This window comes from Tachypleus tridentatus, chromosome 10, assembly GCF_004210375.1.
Source record: "Tachypleus tridentatus isolate NWPU-2018 chromosome 10, ASM421037v1, whole genome shotgun sequence".
Taxonomy (NCBI): Eukaryota; Metazoa; Arthropoda; class Merostomata; order Xiphosura; family Limulidae; genus Tachypleus; species Tachypleus tridentatus.
The window spans coordinates 97,965,842-97,982,796 of record NC_134834.1 but is presented as its reverse complement, the minus strand read 5'-3'; the positions used below and the strand labels follow the sequence as shown (position 1 = coordinate 97,982,796).

The 16,955-nt window shown below is 30.9% G+C and overlaps 1 protein-coding gene across 2 annotated transcripts in view; it reads right to left on the bottom strand.

Moving 5' to 3' along the window:
- Positions 1-16,955, bottom strand: part of LOC143229924 (uncharacterized) — a 121,005-nt gene that overhangs the window by 35,492 nt on the left and 68,558 nt on the right. For both annotated transcript variants that reach the window (XM_076462793.1, XM_076462794.1), the window contains exons 4-5: positions 10,819-10,960; positions 9,537-9,702 (exon numbers count right to left, since the gene is read on the bottom strand). In XM_076462793.1, coding sequence (XP_076318908.1) covers positions 9,537-9,702; positions 10,819-10,960 — 308 coding nt within the window. The remainder of the gene's footprint in view (positions 1-9,536; positions 9,703-10,818; positions 10,961-16,955) is intronic.

Sequence of the window (16,955 nt, the reverse complement as noted above, 5' to 3'; positions counted from 1 at the left end):
AACAGACAAGTTGGTTTATAAAGAACAGACTAGTTGATTTATAATGAACAGACTAGTTGATTTATAATGAACAGTCTAGTTGATTTATAATGAACAGTCTAGTTGGTTTATAATGAACAGACAAGTTGGTTTATAATGAACAGACAAGTTGATTTATAAAGAACAGACTAGTTGATGTATAATGAACAGTCTAGTTGATTTGTAATGAACATACTAGTTGGTTTATAAAGAACAGACTAGTTGGTTTATAAAGAACAGACTAGTTGGTTTATAAAGAACAGACTAGTTTGTTTATAAAGAAGAGACTAGTTTGTTTATAAAGAAGAGACTAGTTGATTTATAATGAACAGACTAGTTGATTTATAATGAATATACTAGTTGGTTTATAATGAACAGACTAGTTGGTTTATAAAGAACAGACTAGTTGATTTATAATGAACAGACTAGTTTGTTTATAAAGAAGAGACTAGTTGATTTATAATGAACAGACTAGTTGATTTATAATGAACAGACTAGTTGTTTTTTTAAGAACAGACTAGTTGGTTTATTATTAACAGACTAGTTGATTTATAATGAACAGACTAGTTGATGTATAATGAACAGACTAGTTGGTTTATAAAGAACAGACTAGTTGATTTATAATGAATATACTAGTTGATTTATAATGAATATACTAGTTGGTTTATAATGAACAGACTAGTTGGTTTATAATGAACAGACTAGTTGGTTTATAAAGAACAGACTAGTTGATTTATAATGAACAGATTAGTTGATTTGTAATAAACAGACTAGTTGATTTGTAATGAACAGACTAGTTGATTTGTAATGAACAGACTAGTTGATTTGTAATGAACAGACTAGTTGATTTATAATGAACAGACTAGTTGATTTATAATGAACTGACTAGTTGATATATAATGAACAGACTAGTTGATTTGTAATAAACATAATAGTTGATTTGTAATAAACATAATAGTTGATTTATAATGAATATTCTAGTTGGTTTATAAAGAACAGACTAGTTGATTTATAATGAACAGACAGGTTGATTTGTAATAAACAGACTAATTGATTTGTAATGAACAGACTAGTTGATTTGTAATGAACATACTAGTTGGTTTATAAAGAACAGACAAGTTGATTTATAATGAATATACTAGTTGTTTTATAATGAACAGACTAGTTGGTTTATAATGAACAGACTAGTTGATTTATAATGAACAGACTAGTTGGTTTATAAAGAACAGACTAGTTGATTTATAAAGAACAGACTAGTTGATTTATAATGAACAGTCTAGTTGGTTTATAATGAACAGACTAGTTGATTTATAAAGAACAGACTAGTTGATTTATAAAGAACAGACTAGTTGATTTATAAAGAACAGACTAGTTGATGTATAATGAACAGACTAGTTGATTTGTAATAAACAGTCTAGAGTATTTGTAATGAACAGACTAGTTGATTTGTAATGAACAGACTAGTTGATTTGTAATGAACAGACTAGTTGATTTGTAATGAACAGACTAGTTCATTTATAATGAACAGACTAGTTGATTTGTAATAAACAGTCTAGAGTATTTGTAATGAACAGACTAGTTGATTTGTAATGAACAGACTAGTTGATTTGTAATGAACAGACTAGTTGATTTGTAATGAATAGACTACTTGACTTGTAATGAACATACTAGTTGGTTTATAAAGAACAGACTAGTTGATTTATAATGAATATACTAGTTGGTTTATAATGAACAGACTAGTTGGTTTATAAAGAACAGACTAGTTGATTTATAATGAACAGACTAGTTGATTTATAATGAACAGACTAGTTGGTTTATAAAGAACAGACTAGTTGGTTTATAAAGAACAGACAAGTTGGTTTATAAAGAACAGACAAGTTGGTTTATAAAGAACAGACTAGTTGGTTTATAATGAACAGACTAGTTGATTTGTAATAAACATAATAGTTGATTTATAATGAACAGACTAGTTGATTTATAATGAATATTCTAGTTGGTTTATAATGAACAGACTAGTTGGTTTATAAAGAACAGACTAGTTGATTTATAATGAACAGACAGGTTGATTTGTAATAAACAGACTAATTGATTTGTAATGAACAGACTAGTTGATTTGTAATGAACATACTAGTTGGTTTATAAAGAACAAACAAGTTGATTTATAATGAATATACTAGTTGTTTTATAATGAACAGACTAGTTGGTTTATAATGAACAGACTAGTTGATTTATAATGAACAGACTAGTTGGTTTATAAAGAACAGACTAGTTGATTTATAATGAACAGACTAGTTGATTTATAATGAACAGTCTAGTTGGTTTATAATGAACAGACTAGTTGATTTATAAAGAACACACTAGTTGATTTATAAAGAACAGACTAGTTGATGTATAATGAACAGACTAGTTGATTTGTAATAAACAGTCTAGAGTATTTGTAATGAACAGACTAGTTGATTTGTAATGAATAGACTAGTTGATTTGTAATGAACAGACTAGTTGATTTGTAATGAACAGACTAGTTCATTTATAATGAACAGACTAGTTGATTTGTAATAAACAGTCTAGAGTATTTGTAATGAACAGACTAGTTGATTTGTAATGAACAGACTAGTTGATTTGTAATGAATAGACTACTTGACTTGTAATGAACATACTAGTTGGTTTATAAAGAACAGACTAGTTGATTTATAATGAATATACTAGTTGGTTTATAATGAACAGACTAGTTGGTTTATAAAGAACAGACTAGTTGGTTTATAATGAACAGACTAGTTGATTTATAATGAACAGACTAGTTGGTTTATAAAGAACAGACTAGTTGGTTTATAAAGAACAGACAAGTTGGTTTATAAAGAACAGACTAGTTGATTTATAATGAATAGACTAGTTGATTTATAATAAACAGACTAGTTGATTTATAATGAACAGTCTAGTTGGTTTATAATGAACAGACTAGTTGATTTATAAAGAACAGACGAGTTGATGTATAATGAACAGTCTAGTTGATTTGTAATGAACAGACTAGTTGATTTATAATGAACAGAGTAGTTGGTTTATAAAGAACAGACTAGTTGATTTATAATGAACATACTATTTGATTTATAATGAACAGTCTAGTTGGTTTATAATGAACAGACTAGTTGATTTATAAAGAACAAACTAGTTGATTTATAAAGAACAAACTAGTTGATGTATAATGAACAGACTAGTTGATGTATAATGAACAGACTAGTTGGTTTATAAAGAACAGACTAGTTGATTTATTATTAACAGACTAGTTGATTTATTATTAACAGACTAGTTGATTTATAATGAACAGACTAGTTGATGTATAATGAACAGACTAGTTGATGTATAATGAACAGACTAGTTGATTTGTAATAAACAGTCTAGTTGATTTGTAATGAACAGACTAGTTGATTTGTAATGAACAGACTAGTTGATTTGTAATGAATAGACTACTTGATTTGTAATGAACATACTAGTTGGTTTATAAAGAACAGACTAGTTGATTTATAATGAATATACTAGTTGGTTTATAATGAACAGACTAGTTGGTTTATAAAGAACAGACTAGTTGATTTATAATGAACAGACTAGTTGGTTTATAAAGAACAGACTAGTTGGTTTATAAAGAACAGACTAGTTGGTTTATAAAGAACAGACAAGTTGGTTTATAAAGAACAGACTAGTTGATTTATAATGAATAGACTAGTTGATTTATAATGAACAGACTAGTTGATTTATAATGAACAGTCTAGTTGATTTATAATGAACAGTCTAGTTGGTTTATAATGAACAGACAAATTGATTTATAAAGAACAGACTAGTTGATGTATAATGAACAGTCTAGTTGATTTGTAATGAACATACTAGTTGGTTTATAAAGAACAGACTAGTTGGTTTATAAAGAACAGACTAGTTGATTTATAATGAACAGACTAGTTTGTTTATAAAGAAGAGACTAGTAGATTTATAATGAACAGACTAGTTGATTTATAATGAATATACTAGTTGGTTTATAATGAACAGACTAGTTGGTTTATAAAGAACAGACTAGTTGATTTATAATGAACAGACTAGTTTGTTTATAAAGAAGAGACTAGTTGATTTATAATGAACAGACTAGTTGATTTATAATGAACAGTCTAGTTGGTTTATAAAGAACAGACTAGTTGATGTATAATGAACAGCCTAGTTGATTTATAAAGAACAGACTAGTTGATTTATAAAGAACAGACTAGTTGATTTATAATGAACAGACTAGTTGATTTATAATGAACAGACTAGTTGAATTATAATGAACAGACTAGTTGATTTGTAATAAACAAACTAGTTGATTTGTCATGAACAGACTAGTTGGTTTATAAAGAACAGACTAGTTGGTTTTTTAAGAACAGACTAGTTGGTTTATAAAGAACAGACTAGTTGATTACTTATTAACAGACTATTTGATTTATAATGAACAGACTAGTTGTTTTTTTAAGAACAGACTAGTTGGTTTATTATTAACAGACTAGTTGATTTATAAAGAACAGACTAGTTGATTTATAATGAACAGACGAGTTGATTTATAATGAACAGACTAGTTGATGTATAATGAACAGACTAGTTGGTTTATAAAGATCAGACTAGTTGATTTATAATGAATATACTAGTTGGTTTATAATGAACAGACTAGTTGGTTTATAAAGAACAGACTAGTTGGTTTATAAAGAACAGACTAGTTGATTTATAATGAACAGACTAGTTTGTTTATAAAGAAGAGACTAGTTGATGTATAATGAACAGCCTAGTTGATTTATAAAGAACAGACTAGTTGATGCATAATGAACAGACTAGTTGATGTATAATGAACAGACAAGTTGGTTTATAAAGAACAGACTAGTTGATTTATAATGAACAGACTAGTTGATTTATAATGAACAGATTAGTTGATTTGTAATAAACAGACTAGTTGATTTGTAATGAACAGACTAGTTGATTTGTAATGAACAGACTAGTTGATTTATAAAGAACAGACTAGTTGATTTATAATGAACAGACGAGTTGATTTATAATGAACAGACTAGTTGATGTATAATGAACAGACTAGTTGGTTTATAAAGAACAGACTAGTTGATTTATAATGAATATACTAGTTGGTTTATAATGAACAGACTAGTTGGTTTATAAAGAACAGACTAGTTGGTTTATAAAGAACAGACTAGTTGATTTATAATGAACAGACTAGTTTGTTTATAAAGAAGAGACTAGTTGATGTATAATGAACAGCCTAGTTGATTTATAAAGAACAGACTAGTTGATGCATAATGAACAGACTAGTTGATGTATAATGAACAGACAAGTTGGTTTATAAAGAACAGACTAGTTGATTTATAATGAACAGACTAGTTGATTTATAATGAACAGATTAGTTGATTTGTAATAAACAGACTAGTTGATTTGTAATGAACAGACTAGTTGATTTGTAATGAACAGACTAGTTGATTTATAATGAACAGACTAGTTGATATATAATGAACAGACTAGTTGATTTGTAATGAACATACTAGTTGGTTTATAAAGAACAGACTAGTTGATTTATAATGAATATTCTAGTTGGTTTATAATGAACAGACTAGTTGGTTTATAAAGAACAGACTAGTTGATTTATAATGAACAGACTAGTTGATGTATAATGAACAGACTAGTTCATTTATAATGAACAGACTAGTTGATTTGTAATAAACAGTCTAGTTGATTTGTAATGAACAGACTAGTTGATTTGTAATGAATAGACTACTTGATTTGTAATGAACATACTAGTTGGTTTATAAAGAACAGACTAGTTGATTTATAATGAATATACTAGTTGGTTTATAATGAACAGACTAGTTGGTTTATAAAGAACAGACTAGTTGATTTATAATGAACAGACTAGTTGATTTATAATGAACAGACTAGTTGATTTATAATGAACAGACTAGTTGGTTTATAAAGAACAGACTAGTCGGTTTATAAAGAACAGACAAGTTGGTTTATAAAGAACAGACTAGTTGATTTATAATGAATAGACTAGTTGATTTATAATGAACAGACTAGTTGATTTATAATGAACAGTCTAGTTGATTTATAATGAACAGTCTAGTTGATTTATAATGAACAGTCTAGTTGGTTTATAATGAACAGACTAGTTGATTTATAAAGAACAGACTAGTTGATGTATAATGACAGTCTAGTTGATTTGTAATGAACAGACTAGTTGATTTATAATGAACAGAGTAGTTGGTTTATAAAGAACAGACTAGTTGATTTATAATGAACATACTAGTTGATTTATAATGAACAGTCTAGTTGATTTATAATGAACAGTCTAGTTGGTTTATAATGAACAGACTAGTTGATTTATAAAGAACAAACTAGTTGATGTATAATGAACAGACTAGTTGATGTATAATGAACAGACTAGTTGGTTTATAAAGAACAGACTAGTTGGTTTATAAAGAACAGACTAGTTGATTTATTATTAACAGACTAGTTGATTTATAATGAACAGACTAGTTGGTTTATAAAGAACAGACTAGTTGATGTATAATGAACAGACAAGTTGATTTATAATGAACAGACTAGATGGTTTATAAATAACAGACTAGTTGATTTATAATGAATAGACTAGTTGATTTATAATGAACAGACTAGTTGATTTATAATGAACAGTCTAGTTGGTTTATAATGAACAGACTAGTTGATTTATAAAGAACAGACTAGTTGATGTATAATGAACAGTCTAGTTGATTTGTAATGAACATACTAGTTGATTTGTAATGAACAGTCTAGTTGGTTTATAATGAACAGACTAGTTGATGTATAATGAACAGACTAGTTGATGTATAATGAACAGACTAGTTGGTTTATAAAGAACAGACTAGTTGATTTATTATTAACAGACTTGTTGATTTATAATGAACAGACTAGTTGATTTATAATGAACAGACTAGTTGATTTATAATGAACAGACTAGTTGGTTTATAAAGAACAGACTAGTTGATGTATAATGAACAGATAAGTTGATTTATAATGAACAGACTAGTTGATTTATAATGAACAGACTAGTTGATTTATAATGAACAGACTAGTTGATGTATAATGAACAGACGAGTTGATTTATAATGAACAGACTAGTTGATTTGTAATAAACACACTAGTTGATTTGTAATGAACAGACTAGTTGATTGATAAAGAACAGACTAGTTGATTTATTATTAACAGACAAGTTGGTTTATTATTAACAGACAAGTTGATGTATAATGAACAGACTAGTTGATTTATTATTAACAGACTAGTTGGTTTATAAAGAAGAGACTAGTTGATTTATTATTAACAGACTAGTTGATTTATAATGAACAGACTAGTTGATTTATAATGAACAGACCTGTGGGTTTATAAAGAACAGACTAGTTGATGTATAATGAACAGACAAGTTGATTTATAATGAACAGACTAGTTGATGTATAATGAACAGACAAGTTGATTTATAATGAACAGACTAGTTGATGTATAATGAACAGACAAGTTGATTTATAATGAACAGACTAGTTGATTTATAATGAACAGACTAGTTGATTTATAAAGAACAGACTAGTTGATTTATTATTAACAGACAAGTTGGTTTATTATTAACAGACAAGTTGGTTTATTATTAACAGACAAGTTGATGTATAATGAACAGACTAGTTGATTTATTATTAACAGACTAGTTGATTTATTATTAACAGACTAGTTGGTTTATAAAGAACAGACTAGTTGATGTATAATGAACAGACTAGTTGATGTATAATGAACAGACTAGTTGGTTTATAAAGAACAGTCTAGTTGATTTATTATTAACAGACTAGTTGATTTATAATGAATATACTAGTTGGTTTATAATGAATAGACTAGTTGGTTTATAAAGAACAGACTAGTTGATTTATAATGAACAGACTAGTTGATTTATAATGAACAGACTAGTTGGTTTATAAAGAACAGACTAGTTGGTTTATAAATAACAGACTAGTTGGTTTATAAATAACAGACTAGTTGATTTATAATGAATAGACTAGTTGATTTATAATGAACAGACTAGTTGATTTATAATGAACAGTCTAGTTGGTTTATAATGAACAGACTAGTTGATTTATAAAGAACAGACTAGTTGATTTATAAAGAACAGACTAGTTGATGTATAATGAACAGTCTAGTTGATTTGTAATGAACAGACTAGTTGATTTATAAAGAACAGACTAGTTGATTTATAATGAACATACTGGTTGATTTATAATGAACAGTCTAGTTGGTTTATAATGAACAGACTAGTTGATTTATAAAGAACAGACTAGTTGATGTATAATGAACAGACTAGTTGATGTATAATGAACAGACTAGTTGGTTTATAAAGAACAGACTAGTTGATTTATTATTAACAGACTAGTTGATTTATAATGAACAGACTAGTTGATTTATAATGAACAGACTAGTTGATTTATAATGAACAGACTAGTTGGTTTATAAAGAACAGACTAGTTGATGTATAATGAACAGACAAGTTGATTTATAATGAACAGACTAGTTGATTTATAATGAACAGACTAATTGATGTATAATGAACAGACAAGTTGATTTATAATGAACAGACTAGTTGATTTGTAATAAACACACTAGTTGATTTGTAATGAACAGACTAGTTGATTTATAAAGAACAGACTAGTTGATTTATTATTAACAGACATGTTGGTTTATTATTAACAGACTAGTTGGTTTATAAAGAACAGACTAGTTGATTTATTATTAACAGACTAGTTGATTTATAATGAACAGACTAGTTGATTTATAATGAACAGACTTGTGGGTTTATAAAGAACAGACTAGTTGATGTATAATGAACAGACAAGTTGATTTATAATGAACAGACTAGTTGATTTATTATTAACAGACTAGTTGATGTATAATGAACAGACAAGTTGATTTATAATGAACAACTATTTGATTTGTAATAAACACACTAGTTGATTTGTAATGAACAGACTAGTTGATTTATAAAGAACAGACTAGTTGATTTATTATTAACAGACAAGTTGGTTTATTATTATCAGACAATTTGGTTTATTATTAACAGACAAGTTGATGTATAATGAACAGACTAGTTGATTTATTATTAACAGACTAGTTGATTTATTATTAACAGACTAGTTGATTTATTATTAACAGACTAGTTGGTTTATTATTAACAGACTAGTTGGTTTATAAAGAACAGACTAGTTGATGTATAATGAACAGACTAGTTGGTTTATAAAGAACAGACTAGTTGATTTATAATGAACAGACTAGTTGGTTTATAAAGAACAGACTAGTTGATGTATAATGAACAGACAAGTTGATTTATAAAGAACAGACTAGTTGATTTATTATTAACAGACTAGTTGATTTATTATTAACAGACTAGTTGGTTTATTATTAACAGACTAGTTGATTTAACATCTAGGGTTATGTCTTACTTTTCTTCTTTCTTCAGCTCTTTGTAGTTTCTCGTTTATTTCTTCATAAGTGACGTCTTTACGTTTTCTTTGTTTTTGTTGACGTTGAAGCCTAATTGGAGGAAGACGACGAACCTTTGAGCTAGTGAGTGGAACTCCGTCAACATCCGACGAGACGACGTCAAATCTGGTTTAAATAATTATTATATAATGACAGAAGAGATCAAGTATCTTTTATTGTAAATGCTCCAACAAAGGTGTTTCAAATATTACTAGTATTTTTCCATTTAGTTAACAGTTAGAGAACCACACCTACATCCATACCTAATTTCTCCTGAGAACCAAATCTACATCCATACCTAATTACTCCTGAGAACCAAATCTACATCCATACCTAATTCCTCCTGAGAACCAAATCTACATCCATACTTAATTCCTCCTGAGAACCAAATCTTTATCCATACCTAATTTCTCCTGAGAACCAAATCTTCATCCATGGTTAATTTCTCCTGAGAACCAATTCTACATCCATACCCTTTCCTCCTAAGAACCAAATCTACATCCATACCTAATTCCTCCTGAGAACCAACTCTTCATCCATACCTAATTTATCCTGAGAATCAAATCTTCATCCATGGTTAATTTCTTCTGAGAACCAATTCTACATCCATACCTAATTCCTCCTAAGAACCAAATCTACATCCATACCTAATTCCTCCTGCGAACCAAATCTTCATCCATACCTAAATCCTCCTGAGAACCAAATCTTCATCCATACCTAATTCCTCCTGAGAACCAAATCATCATCCATACCTAATTCATCCTGAAAACCAAATCTTCATCCATACCTAATTCCTTCTGAAAACCAAATATTCATTCATAACTAATTCCTCCTGAGAACCAAATTTTTATTCGTACCAAATTGCTCCTGAGAACCAAATCTTCATCAATAACTAATTCCTCCTGAGAACCAAATCTTCATTCATACCTTATCTCTCCTGAGAACCAAATCTTCATCCATACCTTATTTCTCCTAAGAGCCAAATCTACATCCAAACATAATTTCCCCTGAGAAGCAAATCTTTTTCCATACCTAATTCCACCTGAGAACCAAATCTTCCTGCATACCTAATTCCTCCTGAGAACCAAATCTACATCCATACGTAATTCCTCTTGAGAACCAAATCTTCATCCGTACCTAATTCCTCCTGAAAACCAAATCTTCATTCATACCTAATTCTTCCTGAGAACCAAATCTTCATCCGTACCTAATTCCTCCTGAAAACCAAATCTTCATCCATACCTAATTCCTCCTGTTGCTCTAGATTCTCGTTTCAACACTAAGCCTTCTACTCGCAGCATCTCCAGTATCTGTTCGTTCTCATATCTGTCCCGTTCTTTACAATTCAGTTTCTTCGGGCACGCTTTCCCTACTACGATTAACTCTACAAGTTAGAAGAAACATTAAACCAATTTGTACCTAAAGTATGTGCAGCAAGTTACAAATAACAGAAACTGTTCAATTTGTATTTTAATACTAAATTCTCAGATAAACCCAATGTTCAATGCCATTTCTTATACAGTAAAACAAATAATTAAACATGTCGTCCATTGTACCATTTTGTCCAGTAAGATATAATAATAAAGCACGTGGTTCAGTGTACCTCCTTATCCAGTAAGATATAATAATAAAACACGTGGTTCAGTGTACCTCCTTATCCAGTAAGATATAATAATAAAACATGTTGTTCAGAGTACCTCCTTATCCAGTAGGATATAATAATAAAACACGTGGTTCAGTGTACCTTCTTATCCAGTAAGTTATAGTAATAAAAAACGTGCTTCAGTGTACTATCTTGTCCAGTAAGATATAATAATAAAGCACGTGGTTCAGTGTACCTCCTTATCCAGTAAGATATAATAATAAAACACGTGGATCAGTGTACCTCTTTATCCAGTAAGATATAATAATAAAACATGTCGTTCAGTGTACCTTTTTGTCCAGTAAGATATAATAATAAAACATGTCGTTCAGTGTACCTTTTTGTCCAATAAGATATAATAATAAAACACGTGGTTCAGTGTACCTTCTTATCCAGTAAGATATAATAATAAAACACGTGGTTCAGTGTACCTTCTTATCCAGTAAGATATAATAATAAAACACGTGGTTCAGTGTACCTTCTTATCCAGTAAGATATAATAATAAAACACGTGGTTCAGTGTACCTCCTCATCCAGTAAGATATAATAATAAAACACGTGGTTCAGTGTACCTTCTTATCCAGTAAGATATAATAATAAAACACGTGGTTCAGTGTACCTTCTTATCCAGTAAGATATAATAATAAAACACGTGGATCAGTGTACCTCCTCATCCAGTAAGATTTAATAATAAAACACGTGGTTCAGTGTGCCTTCTTGTCCTGTGAGACATGAATATTAAACAGGTGGTTCAGTGTGCCTTCTTGTCCTGTAAGACATGATAATTAAACAGGTGGTTCAGTGTGCCTTCTTGTCCTGTGAGACATGATAATTAAACAGATGGTTCAGTGTACCTCCTTATCCAGTAAGATATAATAATAAAACACGTGGTTCAGTATACCTCTTTATCCAGTAAGATATAATAATAAAACACGTGGTTCATTGTACCTCCTTATCCAGTAAGATATAGTAATAAAACACGTGGTTCAGTTTACCTCCTTATCCAGTAAAATACAATAATAAAACACTTGGCTCAGTGTACCTCCTTATCCAGTATGATATAATAATAAAACACGTGGTTCATTGTACCTTCTTGTCTTGTAAGATGTAATAATAAAACACGTGGTTCATTGTACCTTCTTGTCTTGTAAGATCTAATAATAAAACACGTGGTTCATTGAAATATCTTGTCCAGTAAGTGTCCCTTCTTGTCCTGTGAGACATGATAATTAAACAGGTGGTTCAGTGTGCCTTCTTGTCCTGTAAGACATGATAATTAAACAGGTGGTTCAGTGTCCCTTCTTGTCCAATAAGACACAATAATTAAACTCGTGGTTCAGTGTCCCTTCTTGTCTAATAAGACACAATAATTAAACTCGTGGTTCAGTGTCAACTTCGGCTTCCGCAGACATGACATATTCACCTATAGAGTTAAAACTCGCATCTATTCAAACGCAAATTATGGTTAAGACAAAATATCCAGCATATTACTCTGCTTAACACTTTAACAAAGTATAATGTGATATCTTTCACATAAATATTTAATAAATAGTTATAAAGGTCAAAGAGAAATTGAGCAGAGACAAGTTATAACTAAATAAAAGTTGTTAGTTCACATTTTACCCTGAAAGACATCAACGGGCATAAACGTCAACACCACACTTTGATAATGATCACTTGGTAACAAAGGGTGTTTCAAGTTCAGTATCATATTGAGAAAAGACATTCCATGTAAATACCGGTGTATAAGGTTAAATAGCATACAATGTCATATTTATAGGATCATAACTTGATCATCACAATGATAAAAAGTTCACTGCTATAATTATACACTGATCACGTGACAACCATTGGCGTATAAAATTGACTGTCGCAGTTGGACAGATCACGTGATATTCACTAGCGTATAAAGTTCATCGCTGCAGTTAAACAATGTTCACGTGATAATTATTTGGGTGTAAAGTTGTTTTGTTTTTTGTCATTCAACTGTCGTTGTTCAAACGCAAATGGCAATTTACTTTTTCAATTTTTGGATGAATCAAACATGATTTTATTAAACGATGCAACACCGACACATATCTCGTACGCACACGGCACCAGTGAAATACTGGACCTATGCCTGTGTTCGTCAAATATGAGTCGCAAATTCGTAAATTTTCATGTTGGTCACGATATAGATAGTGACCACCTCCCAGTTTGGTGTATCTTCAATCTCACCCCCCACTTAAATAAAATCATAGTGAGAAACCAACTGAACTACAACAAAGCTAATTGGCCAGTTTTTCAAACTATATTAAATGAAACCTTACCTCCCGAAGTACTACATTTTGCCGCGGACGCATCAGATATAGATGCATACTGTCATATCATCTCTGAGTGTCTAAAACATGCAGCCAACAGTTCGATACCGAAACAAAAACACTTCACAACAACTCATTCATGGCAACCACATAAAGACATAATACACTTAATTAAAGACAGACGTATACTCCGCAGACAGTACATTCAAAATCGCAACCCCACACTTAAAACACAGATCAACACTATAAGGAATAAAATACGACATTTAATCCGACAACAGAAACAAGAAAACTGGGACACCTTCTGTTCCGATCTAAATCACAAAACTGATCCTAAACAATTCTGGACACACTTGAAAAGATTTACAAATACAGGAACAACAAACACAGTATATCCACCACTGGAACTGGATGGAGAAACAGCATACACTAACACAGAAAAAGCCGAGATATTTAAAAAACACCTAGAAAACACGTTCAAGACACATCATGAACCAGACATGAACAGATACTTCTATAATACAGTCACAAACTTTATTGATCAAAACAAAAGCATTTTTACACCTAAATTTCCAGTCAACACTATTATACACCAAGAGAAAACAAAAGACTGGAGCACTCATCAACTGGTAAAACATATCACTGTAACAGAAGTCGTAACTGCTATTAACAACACAAAAAACAAAGCTCCTGGAGAAGATGGTATTCAAGCTATCCTCCTAAAACAAGGCACTCAGAGATTTTATGAACACCTAACAGCGTTATTTAATCTCTCACTATCAGCTGGATATATCCCTGTTTCTTGGAAGAAAGCAATAATATTAATGTTCCAGAAAGAAGGAAAGCCAGCGAATAAACCAAACAACTACCGCCCGATTAGCTTAACCAGTTGTATTGGCAAAGTATTAGAGAGGATAATTAGTAATCGTCTGTCAGTTTACTTAGAAGAAAATTCAAAATTAGTTCCAAGTTTGACTGTGTGGGTATTTGGGTATTGATGTTGTTAAATACCCAGGAGGGTCAGGTACATTTGACCTCTTCCTCCCTCCCGAACGATTATAGCGTCTGTCTTTAGGGGTTTTTTTTTGGGTTTTTTTTAAAGCTTTGGGCCAGAGTAAAAGTATAACATCATACTCAGGTCCATTTCAGGGCTCAGTCCATGCATGGACGAACAAGAAGTTTTTTTTTTTCATTTAATTTTTGTTGTTTTTTTTTTGTATTTTCATATATATATATTTTTTTTTTTGTATTTTTCTCCTTTTTCTCGATTGAGAGAATGCTACTACTACTTGTAGTAACACAAACACACACACAGAAAAGAAAGTAATAATAATTATTATTATTCAATACTTGAATAATAATTCAAAAAGAGAAGAAAAAAAATAATAATAATAATAAATAATAATAATAATACTGATTAAAAAAGAAAATAATAATTATAAAAATAAAAATAAACAAGGACTAAGTGTCTAGTGCATAGTGGCCAGCTTGTGTTACATTTCTTAAATATATGTTAAAAGGGGAGAGGTATTTAGGACCATTTACATCATGTACGTGATATCTGTCGAGATCACACATTAAGTCATTTTTATGCCAATTCTTATTGAAGTATTTTAGAGAATTATGCAAGAGTCTTTCAGCTATTGTATCTATGTTTGCATACTTGTGCATGAATGTGGTTGAGGTGCTACGTGGTACTTTGTATGCTGAAGTTAGTACAGAATTTTGTATACGTTGAAGTTTCTGTACATGTGTGGATGCTATGTTAATCCAGGCAGGTGATGCATATTCTATTGTTGGTCTAATGTACGTTTTGTAGATTTTAAGTATGTTGTCTGGTGATGTTCCTTGGATTTTACCTGAAAGACTTCTTGCATAGTTTGCTCTTTTCCAGATTCGTATCAGTACATTTTTAATATGTGGTAGCCACGTTAATTTTGAGTCATAGGTTAGACCTAGAAATTTAGCAGAAGTAGCAGTCAGTAAAAGTGATCCATTCATATAGAGTTTTGGTGGAGCTTTTTTCAGCTTATTCAGTCTGCTGAATACTATGACTTGGGTTTTTGGAATATTAATTTTGATTCTGTATTTCTGGCAGTATTCTTCGATGTTATTTAGGACTGGTTGTAGGTTCGTTGCTGCTATTGACGGAGTGGGGGCACTTTTCCAGACTGCTACATCATCAGCGAACTGCGATGCAAAACCTAAATTTAGGTCCGACAGAGGCATATTACTCACGTACATGATAAATAATATAGGGCAAACAACCCCTCCCTGCGGGACACTTGCTTCGGGTGAAAAGGACCCTGAGTGGGCCCCATTTACATTTACTTTACACATTCTGTTATCCAGGAAGTTGGACAGCCAGCGAATAGTTTCCTGGGGTAATGCCATTTCAAGCAATCTATGTCGTAAGCCGTTATGCCACACTGTGTCAAATGCTTTCTCAATGTCGAGAAAGCAAGCTACAGTGCATTCTTTTTTCTTGAAGCTGTCGGTAATTGATTCTGTAAGTCGAATCAGGTGGTCTGTAGTTTGGCGGTTTTTTCGAAATCCGTTTTGAATTTCTGGTAATTTTGAATTTTCTTCTAAGTAAACTGACAGACGATTACTAATTATCCTCTCTAATACTTTGCCAATACAACTCGTTAAGCTAATCGGGCGGTAATTGTTAGGTTTATTCGCTGGCTTTCCTTCTTTCTGGAACATTAATATTATTGCTTCCTTCCAAAAAACGGGGATATATCCAGCTGATAGTGAGAGATTAAATAACGCTGTTAGGTGTTCATAAAATCTCTGATCAATAAAGTTTGTGACTGTATTATAGAAGTATCTGTTCATGTCTGGTTCATGATGTGTCTTGAACGTGTTTTCTAGGTGTTTTTTAAATATCTCGGCTTTTTCTGTGTTAGTGTATGCTGTTTCTCCATCCAGTTCCAGTGGTGGATATACTGTGTTTGTTGTTCCTGTATTTGTAAATCTTTTCAAGTGTGTCCAGAATTGTTTAGAATCAGTTTTGTGATTTAGTTCGGAACAGAAGGTGTCCCAGTTTTCTTGTTTTTGTTGTCGGATTAAATGTCGTATTTTATTCCTTATAGTGTTGATCTGTGTTTTAAGTGTGGGGTTGCGATTTTGAATGTACTGTCTGCGGAGTATACGTCTGTCTTTAATTAAGTGTATTATGTCTTTATGTGGTTGCCATGAATGAGTTGTTGTGAAGTGTTTTTGTTTCGGTATCGAACTGTTGGCTGCATGTTTTAGACACTCAGAGACGATATGACAGTATGCATCTATATCTGATGCGTCCGCGGCAATATGTAGTACTTCTGGAGGTAAGGTTTCATTTAATATAGTTTGGAAAACTGGCCAATTAGCTTTTTTGTAGTTCAGTTGGTCTCTCACTATGATTTTATTTAAGTGGGGGGTGAGATTGAAGA